General features: G+C 47.9%; 1 gene segment (V, D, J or C); it reads right to left on the bottom strand.

The window, feature by feature from the left end:
• Positions 1–13,055, bottom strand: part of LOC130024139 (immunoglobulin heavy variable 4-30-4-like) — a 32,554-nt gene extending 19,499 nt beyond the window's left edge. The window contains 1 exon segment of the V gene segment in view: positions 12,974–13,055. Within this exon segment, the coding sequence occupies positions 12,974–13,019 (46 nt within the window).
• Positions 13,056–13,978: the final 923 nt, after the last annotated feature.

Below are 13,978 nucleotides of genomic sequence, written 5' to 3'. Positions count from 1 at the left end.
TAGTATCATGGTCAGGGCATGGGAAAAATTCTAATGCCTAATGAAAGTTTCATGGATAAGAAGTTTTGGTGTATATGCACAATGGGATACTGTGCAGTTACAAGAAAAGTCAAAATATCAGCGTTTTCTGCACCATGAATTGAACTAGGGAATATCAGATTAAGCGAAGTTTGTCAGAGAGTAAGGACCAATTCAGACAATCTCATTAATTGTGGTACAGAGAGAATAAAGCGTCATGATGGACAGAATCCAATGATAATGGCCCCTGCACCCTAACCACACTCTGGGGTTCCCTGAGGAGTCGGGTGGGGGCTTAGATCACTGGGAAGAAGAGACTGAGCACAGGGGCCACAGCAGAGTGTGGGGGTCTGTGAGGATTTGGTGCTGGGAGAAGCACAGGGAGTTTGGAACCCACAAGCATCAACACTCAGACTATTGTCATCATGTTCCCTCAGTGACAATCAAAAAGGTAAGGGGAGAAACCTCTACTTTCTGTGAAGAGGAGTGATCTTCATTGGAAGAAAAATCAACCTCACCTGACCTAGTAGGACGTAACTGTCTCTAGTGGACTCTGAGACAGGAAGAGGAATGAACAAATCTGTAATAGGAAAGTAATGACTAAAATGTCTATAAGTGAAGTATTAAATTTTGTTCTATATTTCAACAAGGGCTGGAGCGATAGCACAGTGGGTAGGGCATTCTACCTGGGTTCGACTCCTCCACCTCTCTCAGAGAGCCCGGCAAGCTACCGAGAGTATCCTGCCCTCCCAGCAAAGCCTGGTAAGCTGCCTGTGAGGTATTCGATATGCCAAAAAGAGTAACAACGAATCTCACAATTGAGACTTTACTGGTGCCTGCTCGAGCCAATCGATGAACAATGGGAAGACAGTGCTACAGTGCTCTCCGAAAGTAGTGAGTGGTCACAAGGTCAACCTAAAGTCAACCTGCAGCAAACTACAGTGATATATTTCAACAAAACAGTGAAGCTGGGCCCCCTTAAAAGCTTCTGCTCCTGCCACCTGCTCCTGGAGCACAGCCCTGGTGTCACAAGAGCAGAGCTCCCCCCATTTGTCACAGGCACCCCTGAAACTCCCCTGTCTCCTCAGCAGGTTTGTGTCTGGGCTCACAGGGACTTGACCTCACTGTGTGTCTTGCACAATAATACATGGCTGTGTTCTCAGGTACTGAGTTGCTCAGTTTTAGGTAAACTTGGTTCTTGGAGGTGTCCCTGGAGATGCTGAGTCGGGACAAAAGACTTGGCTTACAGTATGTGTTTCCACTAGCCCATATCGCACCAAACCAATCCAGCCCCTTTCCTGGGGTCTGGCGGACCCAGTTTACACCATTGCTGGTTATAGAGAATCCAGAGACCAAGCAAGTGAGGGACAGCGTCTGTGAGGGAGTCACCAAGGTTGGTCCTAACTCCTGCAGCTGTACCTGGGACCGGAAACCTGGGGACAGAGACCCACAGTGAATCATGGGCTCAGAGGACCCATCCCCACCTTTGAGCCTCTGTCCAGGGGATACTCACATCCGGGAACTGCCACCAGAAAGGGGAGGAACCACCGCTGATGCACGTTTCTGCCCACGAGATCCATCATCTCAGACACTGTGTCAGGGGAGAGGGAGGTCGAATTGGGGTGAGTGTGAACGTGGTTTTAATCCTGGGTCACGAGTGCAGATTTGCATGGGGGAGCCTCTGTAGAGAAAGGAGGGGACCCGTGGAGGCTGGTGTGTGGGCTCCCTGGGAGGAGGTGTTGACTGTGGCTCAAAGCACTCCGGCCTGTCCCTGGGGCCCTGTCAGAGTTGGGCCTTTTCCTCCCACACAGGAAACATGCTGAGGAGCTCTCAGGAAACAGAATTGCTCTGGGGGAAATGGCAGCTGGGGAGGAGAGTCCCCATGTCTCAGGTCTCTGATAACCAAACCCAGCCCCTCCAGGACCTCTACCCTATTGACAGGCCACTTTGTGTACCTGTGGTGGCTCCTGTTCTCCCACTGTGAATGCAAATCCCGGGGCCCAACAGACCATGTCATTTTCCCTGTGAATTCTGACTTATCCTGGTCCAATCCATGCCATTCATATTTCACAGTTTTTTTCTTAACTCAGCCCAGGTGCTTCATGGAATATGGGCTAAGTTTTTTCACACATTTATTTGTTCAGCTACCTTGGATAAAAATTCATTTTCCTTGAGCAGCTCCACTCTGAAATATTCAAGGCAGTTATTAGAATGGATTTGTTCTTTCTTATTGGTGCTGAGTCTATTTAGGGACAAGGAAGATTCCTTGCCTTGTGACCTTCCTGGTGTGGTTGGCCTGGTCGTCAGGAGCACCTCAACCCGCTCTGTCCTGTATGTAACTCAGCACCCAGAAGGTGACCATGATCCTCAGGACCCTGTTATTGTGGTCATCACTGCGTAATCTTAGCCCCATCGGGTGCCTGAAAAGAGGTCATGGAGAGTCCTCCTTAAGCCACAAACTGGAACCTGGTCTTAGTGCTCAGACTCACATTTTACAATGGCACAAGTTTGCTGGCCCTGAGGAGCGGACTGCCCTCTACCCCCCTCCCAAATGCATGGAACCTGGACACAGGCTGTGTCACATACGTATACCCCGTAATTACATGGAGCACCCTAAGGCTGAGTTCAATCGAAGGGGCCAGAAAATATGCTCTAAAATTTGATGTTTAAAAAGCTCAGCATTAAGGATCAAAAGTAATCTACACATACAGCAGGTTCCACAAAATTTGCTAAGACAGACACAGAGACACACAAACACCAACGCAGGCAACGTGAGGATTCAGATGGATGTTGTTGCACCTCACATACCGGTGGCTATAGGATTCATAGTCACTCTCGTGTATAAGCACATGACTCACTCTGTCTGCCTTCAGGTGTCCTGTCCCAGAGCTCCTGGAGAGCCATAACAGTGAATCCTCACAGACCTGACCCACCTGTGCTGTCTCTGTATCTCCATAGTCAGCAGTTTCCAGGAGAGCCGGGACCCCAGACCTCAGGAAGGATGCTAGAGTGCCTGGGGAATATTGGGAATATTTCCTGAAGCTGCTGCAGCAAGACCAACAGGACAGTTTCTTAAATTTAGGAGAGCTTGTTTTCACACACCAATATTAACTGTAGATTAACAATTTTGTTTATATTTTCATCTTATCAAATTAGACATATTTCTTTTCCTTTTCTTGGCTCATGTTGTAGCTGTTTCACCCTTTCAGATGGAGAATAAATAAAATATTCTGGTTTATAATTAGTAAAAGGTAAAGGTAAAGGCCCTCCCGTTGATCGTCGATTTACTCGAGCGGGCCCAGTAACGTCTCCATTGGAGACTTTTGTTGTTACTGTGTCTGGCATATCGAATACTCTCGGTAGCTTGCCGGGCTCTCCGAGAGGGGCGGAGGAATCGAACTCGGGTCGGCCATGTTGGCCGCTTGTAAGGCAAACGCCCTACCCGCTGTGCTATCGCTCCAGCCTTATAATTAGTAATGTTTTAGAAATAGTGCAAGAACCAAATTAGAAAGGAAAGAAATCTAGAATATTCATTCCATATTTTGTCATTGTTAGACACTCCTGGCGTGACAGACACTTTAAAATTTTGTTTTTCACAGCAACTTGGGCAGGATCGATGGAATTGGAGCATCTTTGCACATGATCAATTTCCTCCACAACTAGCCTGATCCCTAAGGATTATAAGGGAGACCAGTACACAGACAGAGTACTCCTAGAGGTGGCCCAACAACTAAAATACACAGAATGTCCATATTTGAATAGTACAATTTTTCATAATGGTTTTGAATCCTTTCGTTTAATTCCAAATTAGCCAGTTGCAATCATCATTGAGAGTGTAATTTCTTTTTTTCTTTTGAGAGTGTAATTTCTAATAGGAAATTTACGTTCAACATTAGTCTATATTATTAATACTGTGCCTTCAAAATTCTTTGAGTTCCCTAAGTGAAGAACTAATGGTGCACTTGCGATTTTAAAGAAGTGACTTTGGAAGATCCCCCAAACAGAAGAGGTGCCCAGTGATGTCACCCTCTGAGGGGAGGGAGGAATATAGATTTTAATCTCCAGGTTTCTCTATCTTGGGAGGGCAGACAGGAAACTAAGATTGATCTACAATGAGAAACTCATTAAGAGTCACAACTGCAATGGTCTCAGTATGGAGCCTCACTGTAAGGAAGACCCTTTAGGCTCTTGGATGTGGTGTATCTGGGGGTGCCGGGAGAGTGGGGGCTCAGGGAGAGCATCGATATTCTGGTTCTTTCCTCTGTCTCACTGTGAAGGGGTCAGTGCTGCAGGTGTCATTGGACAGGGTTTCTGCTGTACAATGGCTGAGGGGTAAAGAAGGAATGAGGAAACTTGAATGTTCATTTAGTGAGTGGATGAGGGACTATAGGTCAGCCCATGCCAGACAGCACAACTCCCAGGTATGGGGTGACCAGGTGTATACTACCTGGGTGCAGGTCAGAGGGTAGAGGTCAGTGAGCACAGACTGTGTGTCTGAGAGCAGAAGGAAGGAGCCAACACACAGCTGAGTGGACACCAGGATTTCTCTTTCTGATAAAGTGACTCCTGAGCATTGCCAGGTGTGATCCAAAAAGCCAAAAAAAAAAAATGATATGGGGGTGGAGTGGAGGAAAGTGGATAGACCCTTGCAGCCTTGGTCAGCCACTTGCAAGGCAAATGCTCTACCCATTTTCCTTTGCTGTAACCCAAGATCATTCATTCTTTTTTTTTTTTTGGCTCTTTTGGGTCACACCTGGCAATGCTCCGGGGTTACTCCTGGTGGTGCTTGGGGAATCCTATGGGATGCTGGAAATCGAATCCAGGTTGACCACATGCATGGCCAATGCCTTTCCCACTATGCTATCGTTCCAGCCCTGGTCATTCATTCTTGAGGCCCTCTTTGTGCCTCAGACAGGTCGGGGCAGTCCTCCCCCTCTTGCCTTTGCCCTGTCTCAGTGAAGAATGTGGCCGAAGGGCAAGTTTTGCTTCTCGTGGGGTTGATGAAAATTGAGAATTGAGCATTTCAGTAAAGTCAGATGCAGTGTGGAGAGGAGGCGGGAGGACCGTGCTATCTGCCTGGCTCCTCTGTGGGGGATGGTGCTTCTTTCCTCTACCAGGGTCTGGGCCTCAAGGGCCCTCTGGTTCCTATCATCTCTGTCTGCCCCTGCCTTCCCATCCCCCACATTTTCAACTGGGCCATGGGTCATGGCCCCCAGGCCTGCTCACCTGAAGCCAGGTGGGCCCTCGGGTTCTGGGGCGCCTGCTGAGAAAGCCTCTTAAGCTTTTCTGGCCCGGGCTTGGGGGACGCTCCTTTTCTGTTTCTTAGGGAGTCAGCCCAGGCTTGCCCAGGGGCTATTCCAGGCGTGTGCTCCGGCTGTGGAGCTCTGTGGCCCCCTGGTTTAGGAAATCTGCTCTCGAGCAATCACTGACCCAGATTTGCTAGGAGGAGCGGTCGGCCCAGGAAAAGAGGTGGAGGCAAGCCGCAGGTGCTTGCACGCTGCGTCTGGCCCTTCCCACTGGGTCCTGAGGGATGACTGTCGTGCTCCTGACACCCAGAGCTCCTGGCAGCATCCAAGAGCCCTGCGCAGGACTCTGGGGTCTGTGTATGTGTTCCGGCTAGCCCAGGCCCTGGGCTGGGCCCCTTTCAGTGAATCTGGGCTCCTGCTGCAGTAGAACAAAAAAATAAATCTTGGAACCTTGTTTTTGTTCTGTTTAGTTGCTTGATTTTGGTTTGGGGGCCACACTCGGGGTCTTCAGAGACTACTCCCAGCTTGGTTACGTGGAGTCATTCTCTGCAGTGCTGGGGAGGTCATGACATAAGCTTGAAACCAGCGCTGGGCTTCCTGCGTGTGAAGACTGTGCGGTGGTCCTTTGAGCTGTCTCCCTGGCAGTGCAACCCTTTTGCTTCTGGCTACAGCCAGCTGTGTGCAGGGCTGATTCCTGGCTCTGCTCTCTTTGTCGTTGGTTTAGTTTTTTGGGACACACTCGGGAGTGCTGAAGAGTTATTCCTGGCTCTGCACTCAGAAATCACTCCTGGTGGTGTTCAGGGGAAGCCAGCGATCAAACCCCGGATGATCACATGCAAGGCAAATGCCCTACATACTGTACTATCTCTCTGGCACCTTGGGTCACTTTTGGAGGTGCCATGGTACTGGAGGTGGTGCCGGGTATCCAACCTGGGTCAGCTGCATGCAAGGCAAGTGACTTCCCTGTTGTACTCTCTTCCTGGTCCTAGACCCATTATTATTACTATTATTAGCATTATTATTATTGTTATTATTACTACCACTACTACTACTACTACTACTACTACTACTACTACTACTACTACTCTATTCTTCTGCTCCTCTTGGAGAGCCCAGCAAGTTACCGAGAGTATCTCACCTGCACAGCAAAGTCTGGCAAGTTCCCCATGAAGTATTTGATACACCAAAAACAGTAAGAACAAGTCTCACAATGGAGATGTTACTGGTTCCTGCACGAGCAAATCAGTGAAAAACGGGAGGACAGTGCTACAGTGCTACAGATGAAGTGACTTCTACTAGGAGATGATAAACAATCTCCACAGGGTCATTTAATTTCTACAAGACAATAATGTGCCCTCAGGCCCCAGGGAAGTCATGGTCCCATTAGTAAAATCTACCATCATGAGGGAGCGAGTGAGACAAACTCCTTCCTGCCCACAATGGGGATGGAGGAATCAGTACCACAACCCACAGGACAAGGAGCCCTTGGGGTCATCTGAGAGCTGAGGGGCAGGTCAGGCCTGATCTCTACAGAAACATGATCCATCTGGTCATGACCAATGTCTCCTCAGGGGAGAGTCCTCAGAACCCCTGAAGCTCACCCTGCTTCCTCCTAAAGGTGGTTTGTGTCTGGGACCACAGGGCCTTCCCCTCACTGTGTGTCTCACACAGTGTTACAGCGCCGTGTCCTCCTCCCTCAAGCGGCTCATTTGCAGAGAGAGCGTGTTCTTGCTGTTGTCTCTGGAGATGGTGAATCGGCCCTTCACAGAGTCCGCATAGTATTTATTACCACCATCATAATAAATGACTACAACCCACTCTAGGCCCTTCCCTGGAGCCTGGTGAACCCAATGCATCCCATGTTTGCTAAAGTCGAATCCAGAGGCTGCACAGGAGAGTGTCAGGGACCCCCCCGGGCTGCACCAAGTCTCCCCCAGACTCCACCAGCTGCACCTCACACTGGACCCCTGCGAAAACAAAGACATCCTGGTCAGGAAACTCTCCTCAGACAAAGGATCTGCCTCTTCCATCTCTCCTGTGCTCCATATCTCTGTTGCCCATGAGTTACTTCCTAACACAGCCACCAGGAGAAGCCAGCTCAGCCCACACGCCATGTTGGTTCTGTGTGAGTCAGGATGGAGCCCCTGGATACCCCTGAACTGAAGCTTCTCCTGGAGCTGAGGCTGGGCTGGACTCTTTTCATCATAGCAGGGAGACGCTAATTTGCATATCCTCCTCCTTACATAAAATGTTCTGCTTGAACCTAAAGAGAAAGTGAAGAACTGCAGAGCAAGTGTCAGTTTCTGGGGGTGACTTTTGACCCAGAAAAGATTCTGTCATGCAATTGTTATATGACAACAAATTTAATTTGTGATATTTTGTCCCTATTTTGATGACTATCATGTAAGATTTATAGTCATACTTCTGTTTCATGCATCATTTGTCACAGAAAAGCTTAAATACTTTATACAATATTCTCATAACATATTGTAAGAATTGGTCCTGTTATTATTATTTTTAAATGTAGGAGTATTGTTATTTATTCAGCCATTGATTAGGCTGATTGAATTGAGCATGAACTCTGCCTTACTTTATTTTTCCTTTTTATAAATTTATTTATTGAATCACCATGAGGCAGTTACAAAGTTTTCGGGTCTAAGTTTCGGTCTCACAATGATGAAACACCTGTCCCTTCACCAGTGACCATTTTCCATCACCAAAAAAAAAAAAACAGAATACACCCTATCCCACATTCTCCCCCACCCTGAGGAGGAAAAGATGATTTCCACATTACTGTCTCTATATTTTGATTACAATCAATATTTTGACACCAAGCCCACCATTATTATTTGGGATTTTACCCCAACACTCAGACCTGCCAAAAAAGGCAACCAGAGACAATTTGATTTCCAGTGCTGGTCATGAATAACAATGATGTTGTATGGCTGCAGTAATGGCCACATGATTTTGGAATTCTGAAATTTTAACAATTAAATCTGGAGGGATTTCTGCTAAAATCTGCTGTGTTTTGAGATTTATTCCCGAGTCTCTGGGATTATGGCTGTTAAGCAGATTGATCAGGAGCCAGAGAGGCTGTTCGTGGGCGGCAACCCAGGGTCTCATTGGAACAGGGAGGAAAGTGCTGGTTCCACCCCCTTCCCATGAGACCCCGAGTGTCTCGTCACTGCGGTCCCAAATCTGACTGTCCAATGGCCTCTGGAGGGTGGTGGCCACCAAACTGCCAGGGGGAACAGCCCAAGGCATGAAACCTATTCCCACCTGGGTGGCCTGGTGCCAGTAACCTACTGTGGAGACTGGACACATTTCTGCCAAAAGCTGATGGGTAACGAGATTTGTTTCTGAGTCTCTGGGATCACGGAAATTAAGGAGCTTGATCAGGAGCCATAGAGGCCATTCATGGGTGCATGACTCAGGGTCTCATTGGTGGGGGGAGGAAAGGGTCAGCTCCACCCCCACCCCATGAGGCCTCGTGTGTTCCATCACTCCAGGCCGAAACCTGACTGTCCAATGGCCTCTGGAGGTTTGGCACCCACTGAGCCACCAAGAGGGAGCAGGTGGAGGGACAACACCTTTTCCCCCCGGGGTTACCAGGTGCCGGTAAACTACTGTGAGGAACAGACATATTTCTCCAAAAGTCGCTGGGTTCAGAGACCTGCCTCTGAGTCTCTGGGATCATGGGCGTTAAGTAGCTCAATCAACAAATCAGCAACCAGAAAGGCCTTGCCTCTAATTATATAGCTGAGCCAGAGATGGTTTATGGGTGTGACTCCCACATGCCTAACTTTTGGCCATTTAATTTCTTAGTAAACTTGGCCCTAAGTTGTTGGGGTCTGGCCAAAGATACTGCAGCTCTTTTGAAGTATCTAGAAGTCCGAAGGCACTATCAGGCTGCTGCTGTACTCGCCTCATACGTACAGATTGACCTGCTAGCAGCACCATACTCCTGAGTTGGTCCGATTATTGAGACAAAAGTAATACACTCAATTACTCCGAGTTATTAATGTGTTGGGAACCCAAAATTAAAACAGAATCAGGAGTAAAGCAGAATGGCCAGATAGCATAGCCCTGGTATCTGGGAAACCTGAGGCAGGATCCTGTGTCTGCTCTGTCTCTGCTGTTTCTCCCTTCAATCTTTGAGGTTGGAGATGTTTGTCCTGATATCGAAGGCTGTCGGATGTGTAAGGCTCTTTTATAGACTAAGACAGGCAGCTGACCTAAGAATGTCGTTTTTCTGATGATTCCTCGTTCTGAGTGAAAACTCTCACTGTGTTGGGCATTAGGAGCTCTCGGTCCATGAGCATGTTAGTCCCCTGACCCTCTACTCCTTCTCTCTTAAGTCTGTCCTTAAAATACTCACAGCATCCCATGGTTTGTTCTTGTTCACCAGAATTGGTGCCCAGTAACAACAGATTAGAGGCAGCAGAGCTGTAATCTTCTTCTTTTGCTCTGGGTGATCAAGGTTTATTCCTTTCACTTCCTATGGTTTCCCATGCCCCCACCTAGAGTCACCCCTGAGTACAAAGCCAGCTGTATACCCAGAGTGGGACACAACAAATCCAAACCAACAGAGACTGAAGCATAACACAGTGGTGGGGCGCTTGTCTTGCACATGGCTGGCCCAGGTTTGAACTCAAGTATCCCATATGCTTCTCCCAGCAATCTCAAGTGTAATTGCTGAGAGCAGAGTCAGGAGTAATCCCTAAGAAACGTCAGGTATATACCCAAAACCAGAAAAAAACTCACAAATAACACCAAACAAAATATTGGCTAGCAGCTGCCAAGAACTTCTTCCCTGTAATGAGAACAATTTGTATTTATTCTGAATTTTGCTCTTACCTGGAGGATGTTGGAGACTAGTGTGCATGGAGATGCATGGGGTGTGACACTTCATATCAGCCAACTCCACGTCTCCTTCTTACCACGTCAATATTTGATTAGCAATAAAAACCACAAGAGGTCATGCCATACACACAATACTGACTTATACTTCATTAATGTTTCATGAGCGCTGTCATATATGGGCACCTGTGCTGAGATCATCACACCCAAAACAGTGGATGAACCCCTCACCCCAGTGTTTCCCCTTGGCCCATGGTATTCCTTCCCCTATGTCTCATCCCTCCCTCATGCTCTCTGCAATGCTTCCTGTTTTTGTAAGTGTATGTAGGTTGTGATGATTGAGACTCACTCTCAATAGCCTTCCATTCTAGGGATATATTATGGGTTTTTATTCCTGACTAAAGAGGTCTTAGATTACTCTCAGTCCTGGACCTTTAGAACAGGTAAAACAAGCTTTCTAAAAGGAGGGAGAAAAATGAGAAAAAGCTGTTCTACATCTTACATGAATATCAAAGAGAAAGCTATATAAAAAATAACAAACAGGAAAGTTTGTTCTGATTCATACTCACCCTGCAAGGCACTGGAGTCCTGGGGGTCTGGTGGGGTGAGTGTGGGGGACAGGGAGGACAGATCACAGGGAGGGATTGGGAGTGTGAGGGTGTCACTGAAAGTGGAGCTGCTCTGGGAGCGATGGGGAAGGGTCCTAGGAAAGACACTGGAACTGGGCATAGATGGGAATGGGGGGGGGGTGATGGGGGCTGAGTGCCTCTGTGCTGTGACAGAATATTGGCCTGGCCCATGTGGGGTTCTAGCACATGGTGACCTTCTTTGCCCCTGGTGGAGCTGAGGCCTTTTCTGGGGTGGCTCCATAGTGCCCTCTGGCAGTCGGCCATGCCCCTGAAACCCCTCCTGTGGTCTGAGTCCCCCAATTTCAAATATGAATAGAAGAAGTCTGTCCTGAGAACCCAGGGGAAAAGGAAATCTGAGCACTTGGAAATGAGTCCAGCCTGATTCACACTAGTTTCTCCAGGGAGGTGTGTTCAGAGACAGCCCGTGGAGAAGGGAATCCTTCCCACCCCCACGTCGAGGTCACTCATGCCAGAGTCACATCACAGCTCACAGAGGCCTTAGAGTAAATCTGGGTTACAAAGAAAGGGCTGGAGAGGGGAAGTCCTGCAAAGGGAGAGTAAACGGTCACAGTACAAAGACAGAAATGCTAAGGAAGAAAAAAAGAATTGTGGAAGTCAATATCACTTTCAGTAGATTCTCTGCGTGTTTGATTCATAGGCCAGTAGAATTTGCAAGGGCCAGTAAGGATCAATATTCTTTAATATAGGCTGGGTATTTGACATCTTGTGAAAATTTGAATGATAAATATCTGTAACAGAAATATAGCTTCTTGCAGTGTCTTTGAATTCAGTGACTTTGAATATTTATCTGAACACTTTTTTTTCTCAAGGAAATAGATTTTTTTCTTTAAAGTGTGTCATATCCAGGTCAATCAGGTTCCAAAAGGACTAAAATAAGATGCAGGAGGAATAAACTGTTATTCCTACCTCCTTCTGTGCACCTCAGCTCATCTGCCCCCTATCTGGGGGACATACCATGGGGGTTCTGGGTCTCAGGGTGCAGAATGAGAAGGAATTGATCCCCTGATTTCCTGGTTCCCGGCACACACATGGAAAAGCACGTGAATAATTAATCATCATTGCGCATGTTGTTCAGATGATATTTTTGTTGGCAATCAATAAGCATTCTAGCTAGAGGATCAGTGTTTTAATTTGATCCAGTTCAGCTGTGACGCCCACAGCATCTTCCTGACCTTAGACACCAGTGAGTGACAGGGACCCTTCCTGAAGGCCCTGCAGGTGAGTGTCCAGGAGTGAGCTGAGGGGTATGGGCTGGAACTCGCCCCCAGTCCTCTTGCAGCCCCTCCCATAGCCCTGCACAGAGGGACACAGCAGAGTGAGGAAGAAGAGGAGGCTCAGGGGTCACAGTTGGTATTTCAGGTGACCAGGCACCCTGACAGGAAACTCGACTGAGCTCATCTCTGGGTGTCCCTGAGCACGGGAGTGAGACTCTCCGAGGAGCAGACAGGAGGGAAGTGCGTGGGGTCACTGTGCAGAGGGTCAGAGATCTTCACCTCCATATGGCGGAAACAGGGGGAAGTGTGAGATTCTACAGGAAGTTGGTACAGAGATCCTTGTGGGAGATTTGAGAATGGGCCTGTCCTGAGAGTGAGCGATTACAAGGCAGGCATCCCTGTGTGACCCCGTTGTCACTCTGAGCCCAGTGTGGGTTAGTTGCTGTGCTATTAGGATTCCCTTTGTGGGCCTGACCCACTCCTGGTCCCTGTGCCACTCGCAGTCCTGAGCGCCCTCTGGTGGCCCTGGAGAGTCCTGTAGCCCAGCCAGTCTCAGCAGGTTTGTGTCTGGGCTCCCCCTGGCTTCCCCTCACTGTGTGTGTCTCTTGCACAGTAATACATAGCTGTGTCCTCGGGGGTCTTCAGCTGCAGGGAGAACTGGTTCTTGTTCGCGTCTTTGGTGATGGAGACGCGGCTCTTGAGGGACGGGCTGTAGTAGGTGCTTCCTTCCCAACATATAATCCCCAACCAGAGCAGGCCCTTCCCTGGGGCCTGGCGGATCCAGTTCCAGCAGTAACCATTGGTTGTGATGGAGAATCCGGAGACAGCGCAGGTGAGCGAGAGGGTCTGGGAGGGGGCAACCAGGCCTGGGCCCGACTCCTGCAGGGTCAGAGCAGACACAGCACCTGGGGACAAGGGGAATCAGTCACTGTCAGTCCATGCAGTCACTCCCTTCCCTAGACCCTATTACATCTGGGACACTCACCCAGGGGGGCTGTCACCAGGCAGAAGAGAAGACCCCACAGAATCATCTTTTTCTCGAACACAGCTCTTCCTTCCCCAGAGACTCAGCCCTGAGTGAGGAGACAGCTGTGAGCTCCACAGCCCAGAGAGCATTTGACCTGGAGCCTGAGAGGGATTTGCATGAGGCGACCCAGTGTGTTATAAGGGGCAACTTTCAGACCTTGGACCTCCTTGTCCCACTGGAGCGCTGAACTCACACACCCTGTCTGGTGGATTGAGCACTTGCCAATGAAGCACATTGAAACAGGTCACAGAAGGCTCCTCACTTAATTTAATAATCTGTCTTAAATTAAGTTAAGTTAAAATAAGCACAATCATTTCAATTTCAAGTTGCTAATAAAAATTGTTTGCATTGTTTATTTTTAAAAAGCTTTGTAATATAGGCACCATTTAGAAAGCTCATAACTATGATCATCCTTAAATTTGTTTCATATATGTCTCTCTCTAAAATAATATCCAAAAAACTGCACTTCCCAGTTCTCATTTTTTCCGTAAAGAAATTATGACATAGTTGTATCTGATAACTGTTTACAAATTATATAGTTAATAGAAAATTTCAGTTTGAGTTTATTTTTATTTTATTTTTTATTGGGGGGGCACACTCAGTGATGTTTGGTGTGCTCTGCACTGAAGAATTACTCCGGGCAATGACTGTTTCATTCATTCTGGGCAACCCAGCGTGAGACTGGGTGAGGCCCCTTCAGCCCCAACTGAGGCAACCCCAGCAGTCGAAAACCTCCAGATCTCAACTGCCGCCATGCACAAGGTGGCACATGCTTGGAAGGGCCTCACTCAAGAGCCAAACTATCCCTGGACATGTCACACTTTACCCCACCAATATACGACGAGTAGCACACCTCATTTTATGGGGTTTAAAGTAGAAGGCAACCAATCTTGGTGTTATATATATTTATACATACATATACATATATATACGTTTATATACATATATATATGCAGACAAGAC

Source organism: Sorex fumeus, unplaced genomic scaffold (genome assembly GCF_029834395.1).
Source record: "Sorex fumeus unplaced genomic scaffold, SorFum_2.1 ptg000028l, whole genome shotgun sequence".
Lineage (NCBI taxonomy): Eukaryota > Metazoa > Chordata > Mammalia > Eulipotyphla > Soricidae > Sorex > Sorex fumeus.
Note: the sequence above shows the minus strand (reverse complement) of the source record. Positions and strands in the feature narration are given on the sequence as shown.